This window comes from Mastacembelus armatus, chromosome 9 (assembly GCF_900324485.2).
Source record: "Mastacembelus armatus chromosome 9, fMasArm1.2, whole genome shotgun sequence".
Taxonomy (NCBI): domain Eukaryota; kingdom Metazoa; phylum Chordata; class Actinopteri; order Synbranchiformes; family Mastacembelidae; genus Mastacembelus; species Mastacembelus armatus.
The window spans coordinates 481237-496754 of NC_046641.1; the positions used below are offsets into that span (position 1 = coordinate 481237).

At 40.9% G+C, this 15518-nt stretch overlaps 2 protein-coding genes across 11 annotated transcripts in view; one reads left to right on the forward strand and one right to left on the reverse strand.

Annotated features, from left to right (window-relative positions):
• Positions 1 to 5569, forward strand: part of abca2 (ATP-binding cassette, sub-family A (ABC1), member 2) — a 211041-nt gene extending 205472 nt beyond the window's left edge. For 6 of the 7 annotated variants that reach the window (XM_026322565.1, XM_026322568.1, XM_026322571.1 and 3 more), the window contains 2 exons: positions 3794 to 4000; positions 4229 to 5569. In XM_026322565.1, coding sequence (XP_026178350.1) covers positions 3794 to 4000; positions 4229 to 4264 — 243 coding nt within the window. In that variant the 3' untranslated portion in view covers positions 4265 to 5569. Of the gene's footprint in view, positions 1 to 1686; positions 1805 to 3793; positions 4001 to 4228 lie in introns of those variants that run through there. The other variant, XR_003296547.1, reaches the window with a different exon arrangement.
• A 3520-nt stretch (positions 5570 to 9089) lies between these two features.
• On the reverse strand, positions 9090 to 14021 carry paxx (PAXX non-homologous end joining factor). Of its 4 annotated transcripts, none has more exons than XM_026321634.1 (7): positions 13873 to 14021; positions 13140 to 13200; positions 12944 to 12993; positions 12553 to 12731; positions 12379 to 12429; positions 9589 to 9682; positions 9090 to 9501 (listed from the first exon to the last, which is right to left on the reverse strand). In XM_026321634.1, exons 1-7 carry the CDS (start codon positions 13971 to 13973, stop codon positions 9453 to 9455), a joined length of 585 nt encoding a protein of 194 aa, XP_026177419.1. In that variant the 5' UTR covers positions 13974 to 14021; the 3' UTR covers positions 9090 to 9452. The 4 variants fall into 4 exon arrangements, 2 of the variants coding, with proteins under 2 accessions (XP_026177419.1, XP_026177418.1); XM_026321633.1 differs by having other exon boundaries at positions 12379 to 12425; positions 12516 to 12731; XR_003296499.1 differs by having other exon boundaries at positions 9448 to 9501; positions 9589 to 9707.
• Between the last annotated feature and the right edge of the window lie 1497 nt (positions 14022 to 15518).

Below are 15518 nucleotides of genomic sequence, written 5' to 3' on the forward strand. Positions count from 1 at the left end.
GATCTTACTCTGTGGAACTACAACCTGGACTCCATTTCCCATCTGTCTCGGCTCCTTTGGTGTTACGGGATCCTGGCTGAAGCCGTAATCATCCCTACCATAGATACTTTGGTTTACATTCCACATCCTGGATACTTTATCCGCTGCACCCAGAACCCTTTCCCTAAAGAAAGAAATAAAGTTTTTACATCTGATTTGTGGTGTTGGCAATTTACTCGTCCTCATTCCACCTGGTTCATGACAATAGCTACTCTAGATGGCATAGCCCTGGCCTCTAGCACTACTGTGAAAAACCTTGGAGTTATTTTTGACCATGAAATGGTCTTTAACTCATAAAACAAATCTCTAGAACTGCCTTCTTTCACCTGTGCAACATTGCCCAAATTAGGAACATCCTGTCTCAAAATGACACAGAAAAACTAGTCCATGCATTTGTTACCGCAAGGCTAGATTACTGTAACTCATTACTATCTGGATGTCCCAGTATCTCTATAAAAAGCCTCCAATTAATCCAGAATGCCGCAGCCAGAGTCCTGACAGGAACTAACAAGAGAGATCATATTTCTCCTATATTAGCACATCAGCACATCTTCATTGGCTCCCTGCAAAATACAGAATAGAATTTAAAATCCTTCTTCTCACATACAAATCCCTTCATAATCAAGCTCCTTCATACCTTAAAGACCTCATAGTACCATATTATCCCAATCGACCACTCCGCTCTCAGAGTGCAGGCCTACTTGTGGTTCCCAGAGTTTCTAAAAGTAGAATGGGAGGCAGAGCCTTTAGCTTTCAAGCTCCTCTCCTGTGGAACCAGCTCCTGGTCACCCTCTGTACTTTTAAGGCTAGACTTAAAACCTTCCTCTTTCACAAAGCATATAATTAGGGCTGGTTCAGGCATCCTTGAACCATCCCTTAGTTATGCTGCTGTAGGCCTGGACTGTGCAAGGACTCTCCATAGGTGCACTGAGCCCCCCCTCCCCTCCTCCCTCACATGTATATGCCTCCATTGAATGTCACTAACTTTGTGCTCTCTCCTTGTCTTTCTCTCTGTACTTTCTGCCCCTGGTCCTGGAGCTGTATATTGCTGATGTGCAGTTACTGGCCCCACCAACTTGCAGTGTCTATTTGTTGTTTATTGTTGCTGTTCTTTTCTCTCTCCTTTATCCACTCACCCAGACCGGTCGAGGCAGGTGACCGCCCAAACTGAGCCCAGTTGTGCTGGGGGTTTCTTCCATTAATCTGAGTTTTTCCTCTCCACTGTTGCCAAGTGCTGCTCATAAAGGATTTGTTGGGTTTATGTTTGTTTTTTTTGTTTTGTTTTGGGGTTTTTTTGGAATTTACATTGAGATGATTGTATTGAGAATTGGTGCTATACAATTGGTGAACCTCAGCTAGTCTTTACTTCTGAGAGCCTCTGCCAATTAATCTATTAAACATTAAATTTCATCAGTCATGCCAAATATCATCTGATCATTACATCCACCCTTCAAGTTTTTTTTTTTTTTTTAAAACATAACATTAAACATTTGTGCCTTAAACAACAAACACTAACCAATATGCCAGATGGCATCGGAACAAATGTATGTTTTTTTTTTTATTTGCAGTTTCAGTCTTTCAGGTTTCTTGATCTCTCTTGTAGATCTTCTAAGCACGGGCTCACTTGAAATGTCTGTTTTGTTGCAGTCCGGGTCAGATTGAGAGATGGCTTCATTCTCACTCTGGGTTTCAGTGACTTCTTCAGTGAAAAGTCTCTGATGTTTTCAGAAGGCTATGCTGATCATGCTCATCAACAGCTCAGCAGGTGACAATACACACTCAAGGAGTGATGCTCTGTAGCTCAGTAAGGCAAGGTATGGATCTGAGTCACTATCAGCAGCTTTCTTCAGACGTTACTTGAGAATGTGGACTACTTTTTCTGCCTTATCATTTGACTGTGGCTATAGAGGACTAGATATTACATGCTTAAAGTCATACTGCTCTGAAAACTACATTCTCTGTTACTGAAACTTTTCCATTGTCACTCATCACTCTGTACGAGATACCATGTCTGATGAAGATGGATTTTACATGTGTTATGACACAGGTTTATGACATGTTTGGTAGCAATGCCATTTCAGGGAAGTTTGAGTAGTAGTCAATGGCCACTAAGTAGTCCTTGCTTTTGGCATGAAACAGATCCATCCTAACTTTGTGCCAACAGCACTGTTGGTGTTTCTGCTACCACCATAGGTTCTTTTTTCTGTCTGCTACAATGCTTTTGACATGTTTTCACATCTGCTTATGGGTCTCTTGATGTCTGTATTCAGTCGTGGCCAAGAGACTGTCTCTCTCTGCCTTCTTTTGCATTTTCGACCCATTTTTCAACCTTTTATGGAATTACTAATTTGTCCTGTTTCAGCAGCAGTCCATCAATAACACTCAGTTCTCCTCTAATCTAGTAAGAGAGTGAACATGGACCTACGGGCCAGCCGTTTGACATGTTTTCAGTAACATGTGGTAGCTCTGTGTCTTGTGCAGTCTCATCAGCTATTTGTTTAGATTTCATGTCTGACACAGGAAGTGCAGCAGAGACCTTTTTATGTGAGTTTGAATGTCCTGTTCTGTTGTACTCACATTTACCCCTTGTGGGTACTTGTGAGAGTGCATCTGCAATTATCATGAGTTTTCCTGGTGTATAAACCAGCTCAAAGTCATACCACAGCATTCTCATCATTAACTCTTTCATTCAGGTTCTTCACTGATCTGTTTCTACAGTGAAGGAGGGTAAGCCATATATTTAGCTGTGAAACCTCTCAGATAAAAAACCAGTCCTAGGCACGCTTTTCCAATTTGAGCATAGCAACACTCTTTCATGAACCTGGATGCATATTGTATCCAGTACTGGTGCAGCACTCCTTCAGCTTACAGAAGTACTACACCGATTCCATCTTTTGAGGCATCAGGTTTTATGTTTTGCCATCCGCTTGAACTCGTGTTACTTATGCAGGAGCTCAGAAATGCAGGATGTTTTTGCAGACAGATTGGGAATGAATTTGCAGATGTTCACCATTTCCATTATATGTAGCACTCCTGTTTTTTCTGTGGGTCTTGGTCAGACTAAACACCTTGTTCAGAGGGCTTGTCTCTTGCACTCCAAACTCGCGTTTGCTCTTGTTGAGTTTAAGTCCATACTTTCCTATTCTTTCGAGCACTCTAGTCAGTCTCTCTTTGTGTTTTTGCATTGTAGAGCCCCAGATAATTATGTTATCCACATAAACTTGGATGCTTTCCAGTCCTTCAATTATGTGTTCCATTGCGCTGTGAAATATCTCTGATGCTGATGCAGTATTTGCCGCTGCTTTCATCCAGCTTTAGCTGCCAGAAACCTTGTGAGGCATAAAGTTTGGAGAAATACCTGGCACATGCCATCTTGCTAGTTATTTCCTCACATTTGGATCTTTGTTAATTGATGTTCTCGTTTAGATCTTTTGGGTCCATGCATATTCTAACATCTGACAAAGAACATTAATCATTACACTAATTGCAAGATGTTCTTCCAGTTCTTCCTTGTTACTACCACTTTCTTTTCCAGCCTTTTGTTGCCTCTGTCCCAACTTTTGTGAGATGTGTTGCTGCCACCAATTTCTAACTTACCTTATGTTTTTCTTAAAATGGCACATTTTCTCAGTTTAAACATTTATGTTTTATGTTCTATTATGAATAAAATTTGGGTTTATGAAATTGTGTTTTTATGTAGCATCCCAACTTTTTCGGAATTGGGGTTGTAAATCAATTACCTTTCTCTGCCCAGGTGTTTGTTAACTTTGCCAAGAAGCAGAGTGACAACCTGGAGCAGCAGGAGGTGCCTCCCCCAGGTGGTGGGCAGTCCCCGCTACGACACGTCCTAGGTCTGCTGAAGTCTCGGACAGCCAACACTGAGCTCAATGCTCTGATCAGCGAAGCACCTGAGGAGCTGGAAAGTGATGATGATGGACTGATCAGCTTTGAAGAAGAAAGGGTAATTGTATTTAAAATTTTATAGTAAACAAGAGTTACATGAGAAGTTCCCAATCTAAAGAGGACATTATACAAATGTTTTAGAGACTGAGTAGTGTAACACTATCTTAATTTATTTTGGCATTTAAATTTACTTACTTGCAAGTTTGCTTGTTTCTTCATTACTTTTTGTTACTATAGTGTCATTCACAGAAGCTCTTATCAAAAGGTAACCTGTGTGTGTTGGCAGGTGCAGCTCTCATTCAGCACAGACACACTCTGTTGACAATGACCCACTTACAGAGCAGAAAGACATGGAGAGTGTCAGAGTGGAAAAACCCAAACCCATCTTTCTGCACTCAGAGGCTTCGGGGGAGAACAGCGCTGCTGCTATAATCCTCAAAAACATCAAAGCTCTCTGTGGAATCTAGGACCAATAGATCAGAATTTCAGCCCCAAATTCTTCACCACAGGAGGAACTGAGGTAGTTTTGGTCAGACATGACTTGTATGCACAGGCACAGCAGCAGGAGTATTTGCATTTGGACTGAAAACCTTGTGCTGGAATATTTCCATACTCCCTTTTTTTTAGAAACGTATCTCACTCAGCTGATAGATACAGTAGCTACCTTTGTCAATAACTGAACATATCAGTTGGGTATGTTAAAAACCAAGTGTTTGAAACCCCAGGTTTACTTGGTTGGTTGTACACACACCCTGCTAAAGGGTCTCCTTTAACCCTTGTGGGCCCTTGTTACTGTACCAAACTAGCCCTGCCTTGAGAGCATGCTGTGATGAAGTTGATTCCTGGTGGTAATGTAATACAGTATATTTTTATGTAGTCACACTAATGATTTATTTTGGATATCAGCTATGAATGGGTTTGTGATTTATTTCGCAATACCCAAGGATTTAGTGAATTGCTCCTTGTGAAGTGCCAGGGGTGGACAAAATCAGAAGTTAGAAGTACAGGAGATACAACATGACATGGTTATTGTGTGGATGGTGCCTCCCTTGTAACAACTTGTTTTGACAAAGGCCTCTTTCTACTGAATGCTGTCTTTTGTGCTTATAACATTTATTATGTTATGGACTCTACAAACCGGACACAGTGTATAATAATAATCTCAGTGCAGTGCATCTCTTCTCATGTTCCCTGGCAATGACTGCACTACCATCACTGTGATACTGAAAGGGACTCTCAGATCAGATTTGGGTACAAGATATGTTTATGATTTGCTGTATTTTTTATGGAATTTGGAGGATTCAATGTGACCATAATATCCATATTTTAAAAAAATGGCTGTTTCTATATCTGCAGTTCAACCACATGCCGACATATAGTTGACATAAAGTTAACTGCTCTGGGTTTTGTGATAACTGAGTTGTAACTTGTCCTAAATAACTACTGTTTTGCTACTTCTTCCATCACTAACTGATATTTCACTAAATCATATTTTTTAGTGATTTTTATGACACTGGTGAGCTTTTTTTCCTAATTGCCCAGTACAAGTAAACCTCACTGTTGTAATTTCGTTATCTGAGAATGTAAAGCTATTATACAGAATAAACAAAGCTCTAACTTATTTATATTTAATCATAGCTCTGACTTTTGTTCAACTTAAATCTTAATGGGTGTGATTAATTAGTACCCATGTGTTATTGTAACAAAATCAAAGCCTGAAACTTACTTTCTGGAAGACATTAAAAGGACAAACCACAGAAACATAAATGTATGTATGTAGTCAAACAATGAAGAGAGAATTTTTTTGTCACCAGCAGCCACTGGATTTAGTCATAATCAGAGTCAAATAATATTTCAATATATTCATTTTGTTTTAAATTTACTATGGATGTATAAATACAATATTTGGGGGGGATGTAAAGCATAATCTGATTCTCATTTGCACAAACATTTGTCATTAACATGGAACTTAATTTATGATTAAACTATTGTTTCTGAATTTGTTTGCATTCGATAATTACGCTTTTATTTTGCATTGTGGAATAATTATCTCACACAGTTGTTACTTCACTTGGATGTTTGAGATTCACTGTGAACTATGAGTTGTTCAAAGTCAAAGTCTGCTTTATTGTCAGTTTTGCCACAAGTGGAGCACATACAGAGAATCAAAATTTCATTACTGAGGATTTTGCAGGTTGGGTGAGAGACAGACAATCTTTTCAGCTGCTCTTACTATGCGTTGGAGGGGTCTTGAGGCAGGATGCAGTGCATGCGCCGTAATACACAGTGACGCAGCTGGTCAGGATGCTCTCGATGGTGCCTCTGTAGAAGGTGCACATGATGGGGGCCGGGGCTCTGGCTCTTCTGAGTTTGTGGAGGAAGTAGAGACAGTGCTGTGCCTTCTTGGCCAGTGATGCAGTTTTGTCAGTCCAGGTGAGGTCCTCTGTGACGTGCACACCCAGGAATTCAGTGCTGCTCACCCTCTCCACAGCAGCACCGCTAATGGACAGGGTGTTGCTGAGTGTGCACTCTCCTGAAGTCGCAACAATCCCCTTTGTCTTCTCCACATTCAGAAAGAGATTTTCTCTGCTCCACATGACCAGGCATCTCACCTCGCTCTTGCAGTTTGTCCCATTGCTGTTGCTGAAAAGAACCACCCCAGTCGTCTCGTCTGCAAACTTAATGAAGAGGTTGGAGTTGTGCATTGCTGTGCAGTCGTTGGTCAGCAGAGTGAAGAGGAGGGGGCTTAGCACACATCCTTGGGGGTGCCCTGTGTTCAGTGTGATGGTGCTGGATGTGTTACTGCTGACCTGTACTGTCTGTGGTCTCCCAGTCAGGAAGTTCAACAACCTGGAGTACTGCCTCTTAGCCTCTCTTATGCCACGGGACAGGTTGGCTCTGGCTGTCTTAAGGCCTACCTTGTCTCCTGCTCTGAAGGCAGTGTTTTGGGCCATCAGTAGTCTCTAGAATTCCCCTGTCAGCCATGGCTTCTGGTTGGCCCTAACAGTGATGGTCTTGGTGTCTGTTACATCCTCAATGCACTTGGTGATGTAGGCAGTCACAGTATCTGTGTACTCCTGTAGGTCTGTGGTGTTGTTGTAGGTTGCAGCCTGTTTAAACATCACCCAGTCTATGGTGTTAAAACAGTCCTGAAGTGCTTCTGAAGACCCTTCCAGCCACACTTGTACCTGCTTCTGAACTGGTTTGGCAACTTTAACCCATGGTCTGTATGCTGGCATTAGCATAACAGTGGTGTGGTCCGAGGCACCAAGGTGGGGGACAGGTATGACCTTGTAAGTTTCTGGGTCTTACCTCCCTCGGAGAGGGGGTTGCAGCCAAAAGTGTGGTCTGTCCTGTCAGTGGTACGGACCATTACAGGTACCCCAGGTATTTGAATCTGCTCACCCTCTCCACTTTAAGTTCCTGGATAAACAGTGGCTGATGAGTTCTCTCCTTCCTCTTATTATCTCCTTGTCTTGTCTGTGTTGAGGGTCAGGTTGTTGTCCTCACAACATGTCACCAGACTGGCTACCTCCCTCCTCTGGACTGCTTCATTCCCACTAGTGATCCCAGGATGGATGGTGTTGTCCTTGTGAGAGGTGACACAGTCATGTGTGAACAGTGTGTAGAGGATGGGGCTGAGAACACAACTAATGCTAATGGGGTGTTTGTTGTAGTGATGGCTGAGGTGTGTGTCTCCTCTTTTTGTTGATGCTGGAGGTCTGAAGCAGGTGTAGAAGGTGTTGAGGTCATCCAGCAGGCTGTCTAAAGAGCTGATAGTGGTGCTGGAGGTGGGCCTGTAGTCTGTGATGTGCTGCAGGTCTTGCCACATCCACCTGGCGTCAAGAAGGTGAAGAAGGTGGAGGATTTTAAGTACCTAGGGTCAACAGTCCAGCGCAATGGAGAGTGTGGAAAAAAAGTGAAGAGACGTGTGCAAGCAGGTTGGAACAGGTGGAGGAAAGTGTCAGGTGTGATGTGTGACAAAAGAGTGTCAGCAAGAATGAAAGGAAAGGTGCACAGGACAGTGGTGAGACCAGCAATGTTTTCTGGTTTAGAGACAGTGGCACTGAGAAAAAGACAGGAGGCAGAGCTGGAGGTAGCAGAGCTGAAGATGTTGAGGTTCTCTCTGGGAGTGACGAGGATGGATAGGATCAGGAATGAGGACATCAGAGGGACAGCTCATGTTAGATGTTTTGGAGAAAAAGCCAGGGAAGCCAGATTGAGATGGTTTGGACATGTTCAGAGGAGGGACAGTGAATACATTGGTAAAAGGATGCTGAGGTTAGAGCTGCCAGGAAGGAGGCCTAGAGGAAGACCAAAGAGGAGGTTCTTGGATGTAGTGAAGGAGGACATGAGGATAGTTGGTGTGGGTGAGGAGGATACAGAGGATAGGGTTGAATGGAGACAGATGATTTGCTGTGGCGACCCCTGAAGGGAGCAGCCGAAAGGAAAGAAGATAAATGTAGTGACAGCCATGTAGTATCATGTACACTATGCTCACTACACACACCGCTGGAGGTACAGGAATGTGAAATGCAGGACTTTCAGGTTATGGAACTCTTTCTTATTGTAGCCGACAACGGCAAACATGTGGCAACAGCCAAAACAAGGGCATTGTCTGGGTAAGAGAAATCTTGTAGTTTATCAGTCTCTGCCTGACATATACAAACAATAGGAGAAAAAGGTGCACCATTTTCCTCAAAACAACATGCTGAACATTGGTTTAAAATTATTGCCAAATTTTATTCAGGAGTTTTCTGATTTTTTAAACCAAGTTTTATTACAAAATTTGATACATTTTTAATACTTCAAATCACAGAGTCACAGAGAAGACATGAACTTAGATCACTCAGCATTAACTAAATATAGTTTGTTTTTAATGAATTTTAATTATTCATTAAGGACAATAAAACCTTGTCTCAAACAGAGGCTAGAAAGTCTAAGGCACTGATCTTTGATGGTTTAAGTCTTGTCTACATTATTTTATAACAGCTTTGCTGTAAATATGTGGTGTATGAGATATATATGAGGTTCTCAGACATCTGATTGAATGGTGAAGGTATGATGAAATTTAAAATTAATTCCTTTTTCAATGTACACTGTTAGTTTCTGCATCATCTGAATAAATAAACAGCAACATATTTTTCCATGCTTCACCATGTTTATTTATGTCAAAAATAGAAATAGAACTATCATCAAATGTTACAGAATGTTGCAGGTATTCTTTAATTCTTTTCTTCATTTATTTAATTCAGCTCAACCTAATGTAAAAGTTAAAGCATCATTCAGAAGGTGGCATGAGAATAAGATACTCATCACGTTGACAGATATTTTTAGCATTTAAAATCTGTTTTCATTGCGAAGGAAATTACGTCATAAAAGTACATGCACATTGTCATTTAAAAATATACATCAACTTCATAATTTAATTGATTAAACAAAAAACCGTTCTTGTTTGTTAAGCAGCAGCAGTGTGAGAATGTAGGGACAAAAAGCATCCATGTAAAGGATCAGTCTTCATATACATCATCAAAAGCTACGCCAGTCGCTTGCAGCTTTCTGAAAAAAATGGCAGTTGTTGGTTTACATTCACAGAGACCAGAATAACGTGAGTACTGTTAGAGGTGTTTGAGAGACACACTGTACTTTTTAGTTCCTGGGTTGATTAGTGAAGCCCCTGAAGGTTGTCTCTTCACTGTTACAGATGGAGCACAGTTCTGCTGCTGCTGGGGTTCAAACTCTGAAGAAGAATATATCTCTGTAAACTGGGGAAGGACACTGCCATCAACATCATCAAACATTGACCCCCCCCCCATAGGTTAGAAAGTGTGGATTATCTTTGAGTAAGCAGACAGTTTAACCAATTATTTCTTTTTCTAAATCAAACTGAGACATGGGTGCAGCACGATTAATTGGAAGAGTGGCAGAAGAAGTGGCAGCTGGAAGCTGCTGAACATTTTAAGTTTAATAAAGCACATTGAAACATGTAAAACCTGTCTGTGTGTTTGTTAGGCTGGGCAGATAATCCCACAAGAGACTAAAGAAAGGAGAGGTTAGAGCCCTAGTTGAAGACCTTGAAGCTAGAGTTATATGTTTACCCACCAACTGCTAAAATAAAAAAATATTCATATGCTCTCAGTAACAACTATGCAAATGTTTATTATATTTATGTGAAATCTGGAAGAAGTTCACAGGAAGGAGTTTTGTAGAGGCTTAAATAATGTTTGCTGATGGTCCAGAGTCCAGAGAAGACTACACAGTAAATGCAACCAAAACCAAAAGATATTTGTACTTTCTGCTCCAGCCCATAGAGCCATACCCGCCTCATTCTTCCTCAATGTCTCCTCCTCCATATCCTCCACCTGTGTGCATCTCCACCACTACAGCTACGCCCCCCTCTCCCTCACCTGGGCACACTGAACGATCTGTCACAGTAACAGGGGTTGCAGTTAAAGAAATTGTTCAGTTGGAAGGCACCTGGCCCAGATGGTGTCTGTCCAAGGTTGCTTTAAGGACTGTTCTGCCCAACTGTGTGAGCCTCTACAGAGGATCTTCAACCTGTCTACAGTTGGGGAAGTTCCCAGCTCTGATAAACATCCAGTACCTAAAGTAAAGTGTCCAGGTGAACTAAATGACTACAGATCTGTGACTCTCACGTCCCATGTTATGATGAAAGTCCTGGAGAGGATGAGGTTAAATACGCAGTTTGCTTACAGAGAATACATTGGTATGGATGATGCTGTCCTCTACATGCTTCAACGTCTTATGTCTCATCTGTAAGAACCTGGAAGCTATGAGAGGCTTATGTTCTTTGATTTTTCAAGTCCATTCAATAGCATCCAACCAATCATCCTCAGAGACAAGCTAAAAGGTCTGTAGAGTACAGTAGAGATCATGTACAATGTTGCCATATTGAGATGTACTGATTACTTCTAAATTCAGAGAAAAAAAGAAGTTATTGTATTTGGGCCTAAAATCCTCAGAAATAACTTTTCTAAAATTATAGCTACTCTAGATGGCATAACCCTGGCCTCCAGCACTACTGTGAAAAACCTTGGAGTTATTTTTGACCAGGACATGTCCTTTAACTCACACATAAAACAAATCTCTAGAACTGCCTTCTTTCACCTGCACAACATTTCCAAAATTAGGAACATCCTGTCTCAAAATGATGCAGAAAAACTAGTCCATGCATTTGTTACCTCAAGGCTAGATTACTGTAACTCATTACTATCTGGATGTCCCAATATCTCCATAAAAAGCCTCTAGTTAATCCAGAATGCTGCAGCCAGAGTCCTGACAGGAACTAGCAAGAGAGATCATATTTCTCCTATATTAGCTTCTCTTCATTGACTCCCTGTAAAATACAGAATATTTATTGTTTGAATAGCCAATGGATTAGACACACCTGGGCAACAAAGAACACCTATGTTCCAATACTTCTGCTGACATGATAAATGGCTTGGTTCAAACAAAACGTGCAATCTTCTTCCATGTGTTGTGTATCTGATCCAGATGTGAATACCTGGAAATAAAAGCTTTGCAGCTGTTGATCTTTTGTTTCATATTCATCTTCTAATGTCAAACCCAAATGTTTTCAGTCGACAGCAAAAAGCGTGACCCCACCAACCTACACAATGTTTTTTTGTTGCTGTTCTTGTCTCTCTCCTCTATCCACTCATGCCAACCAGTCAAGGCAGATGGCCCCCCAAATTGAGCTTGGTTCTGCTGGAGGTTTCTTCTGTTAAACTGGGAGTTTTTCTCCACTGTCACCATGTACTAGCTCATAAGGGATTTTGTTTTTGTTTTTTGTAAAGTGCCTTGAGATGACTCTATTGTTATTTGGTTCTATTCAAATAAAATTAACTGAAATTGAAATTGAAGTATTCTGATTATTGTTAAGTATCAAGAATTGACAAGAAGAGGAGTACAGGGGTCTGATAAAAGCCTTCAGTGACTGGAATCACAAAAACTGCCTCCTACTGAACAATGAATGAGGCTGAAGTCACACAGAGGTCATCCTGGAATACACTGACCATCCCCTTCACAACATCCTGATGGAGCAGAGAAGCAGCTGCAGTTAACGATTCACCTCAAAGTGCTACAGGACTGAATGATGATTCCCACTGCCACCAGGCTCTACAACACTTCAGCCAATGGCAGATGACTAAACAATGTGAACTGTACTGTTACTGACTAGTTTTACCACTGACTACTGAAGTAGTGAGTAACAGAAATAGGGAGAAAGAGAGAAAGAGAGACGCTATGTAATGTTACTTCCTCTGGAAGTTTTATTTCCTGTATATCGTATATGAACATGTCAGTGTTTTCTTCAGATTGATAGCAATCAGTAAAACTTTTCTTTTCCGAAAAATTTGGAAGCTTGCAAAGCCTCCAAGCAAAACCTTACAGTGCTCACCAACACAAACGACATACCTGTGGGGTTCCTTTGATGGTTTTTCACGGGACTGTCTGAGATGGATCTACCTTTGGAGAATAACAAGACACAAATGTCATTGATTAAAAAATAACAGCAAGCTCTGATTCTGCATGAGTTACTATAAGTTCAAAACCTGCATCCTGTGAGCCACAGGTACATAGCATATTTACAGTCAGGCTGAGCGAGGCAGTCAGCCATCCTGAACAGTAGCTCCTTCAGCTCCTCTGTGGCCTTTTGGTCTTCGAGCCTGAATAGGGTGACCCCCAGGTTGCCTGGACCTGAGCCCACATGAACCTCTGCCCTAGTGTCATTAACCACAACAGACATGTCCCCACTACCACAGGCTGATCTAAGGGATAGAGAGACAAGCTTTGAAATATTCACTTTCACATTTCAATATTACATTTACAAATCCAGTCTCACACACTGATATTTTGTGACTAGTCATGACAAAAAATGTTCACATGCTGCCTTCACTGACACCACTGAGTGTTAATATCTTCCTATCAATAGTTCATGTTATACAAACTGGTTTTCAAGCAGTAAAGTCTGTAATCTTACCTGATTTTTAGAATATAATCCTCTGTTGATTTCAAGGTAAACCTCTCTTTCTAAACAAACATATAGATAGATAGATACTTTATTTATCCCCCATGGGGGAAATTCAGATAGAATATATATAATGTACAGTTAGAAGCAATGCAACAGCAGGAAAGCACAGAGTAAACATCACATGGGGTCTGCAGGTGTAGCTTACCACATGGCTCCATGAGTCCTCAGAGTGCCCTGTGCTCCAAACACCAGCAGCATCTGTCAAACTATAAAACCATGGCACAAACATGTGCAACATTATACGGACTCAAAAATCTACAATAAAGACCTGGCAACATGTAAGAGTGACCATGTGCCTCTAAGTAAAGACTTTTCCGGACCGTTATCAATTGGATTCATTACCCTGTAGTTCCTGAAGCAGTTTGTGTCCTATCTGAAGGAAAGAACTGTGATACAAATTGCACAATGTTTTCTAGTGTAACTTTACAGTGAAATGTAAATTACCATGAGAATACAACTGGAAAGAATATTGCCGTACAGTAGCCTGCATATGTATCAGTCTTTAATATGACACCCAGACCACATGTAGCCTCATTTGAGGATTACTGATTCGATGGCCGCTAGTGAGTACTACATATCACTACATACTGAGCAGTGTTATTTTTATGTTGCACTGTCAGTATGTCTTAACAAGCCTTCAACTGTATGCACCTAAAAGTTCTTTTTTGTGTGAAATACTGTTCCTCCTCGTTAAAACTGGATTGCCCATACCAGCCTCGGGATTATGATTGTGGTGAGGTTCAGGAGGAATGATCAAGAAGAGAAACAGAATTTAACACGTCGAGTTTGACTGTCGAAATACTCCTGTTCCGAATGGAAAGAGCCGTTTCCTTTAATGCTATTGCGGTAATCATGTGGATTTTTAGCCTTTGACTCACCAAATACAAAATATTCCGTTTTTTCTGTATGTATAGCAAAGGAATTTAGAGTGGCTCGTTTTATCTAACACGGTACAGTATAATGTTTGGTGGCCGTCCATGTTATCCTGGAGCTCACCGCTAAACAAACCAAAACGTTTGCTTTTGCTTTTGCCCTCTTCTTCTTCTGAGGTTTTTTTTCTTTTTGGGAGGGGGGGCGTTTTGCACGGCACCTTAAAGGTGCATTACCGCCATCTTCTGGACTTGAGTTCACATAATTGGCTGATAAATAAAATAAAAAACAAGCGAAAGAACAAAAAACGCTCCTAATTCGCCCTATTAAACGTAGGGTACTGTGTAGGGGTATTACTGCCAGCTATTGGAGTGTAAGAGTACAGTAGATAGAATAGATAAAGAAATGAGATACAAAAACCACTTCTACTTGTCATTGTGTACCGTCCACCTGTCCCTTACTCAGAGTTTTTAACTGAATTTTAGTGCTTAGATCAGATAAAGTTATTATAGTGGGAGATGTTAACATTCATGTCGATGTTGAAAACAGCCTCAGCATTGCATTTAATTCTATATTAGATTCAATTGGTTTCATTCAAAACGTTAATAAACCCACCCACTGTTTTAATCACACCCTTGATCTTGTTCTGACCTATGGCATCGAAATTGAACATCTAATAATTTTCCCCCCAAATCCTGTTTTGTCAGATCATTCTTTCATAACTTTTGAATTTAAAATGATGGATCATGCAGCGTTTGGAAGAAAATTCCACTACAGCAGATGTTTATCTGACAACGCTGTTAATAAATTTAATGATTCCATCTTGATTTACATCTATGCCAAGTATAAACATAGTGGAGGGCAGCTGCTTCAATCCCACTCCCTACCAAATTGATCATATTGTTGACAGCGCTGTAACCTCACTGCGTGAAACGCTTGATTCTGTAGCCCCTCTGAAAAAGAAGTTAGTGAATCAGAGAAGACTAGCCCCATGGTATAATTTACATGTTCGTACCTTAAAGCAGGCATCACGAAGGCTGGAAAGGAAGTGGTGTTCCACAAACTTAGAGGAATTTTATCTAGTCTGGAAAAACAGTCTACTAACATATAAAAAAGCTCTCCGTAAAGCCAGAACTGCATACTATTCATCACTAATAGAGGAAAATAAGAACAATCCCAGGTTTCTTTTCAGCACAGAAGTCATTATATTTGGGCCAAAAAATCTCAGAAATAACTTTTCTCAAATTATAGCTACTCTAGATGGCATAAGCCTCTAGCACTACTGTAAAAAACCTTGGAGATATTTTTGACCAGGACATGTCCTTTAACTCACACATAAAACAAATCTCTAGAACTTCATCCTTTCTCTCCTCTATCCACTCACCCCAACTGGTCGAGGCAGATGGCCGCCCAAACTGAGCCCGGTTCTGCTGGAGGTTTTTTCTTCCGTTAAAGGGAGTTTTTTCCTCTCCACTGTCGCCAAGTGCTTGCTCATAAGGGAATTGTTGGGTTTTTAGTTTTAGTTTTTGTAAAGTGCCTTGAGATAATTTGTATTGTGATTTGTATTGTGATTTGAATTGAATTGAATTGGATGGTACACAGTAACAAGTAGAACTGGTTTTTGAGTTTTCCACTTTGGATGTGAGAGACTAAG

Excerpts from the sequence above, each read along its gene's own strand:
- paxx (XM_026321633.1), bottom strand. The coding sequence starts at position 13,973 with ATGGACGGCCACCAAACATTATACTGTACCGTGTTAGATAAAACGAGC. Across the intron at positions 13,201-13,872 it reads AACGGAATATTTTGTATTTG|TTTGACAGATGCTGCTGGTG; the intron begins GTGAGTCAAAGG and ends ATGGTTTTATAG. Across the intron at positions 12,732-12,943 it reads GATTATATTCTAAAAATCAG|ATCAGCCTGTGGTAGTGGGG; the intron begins GTAAGATTACAG and ends TCTATCCCTTAG.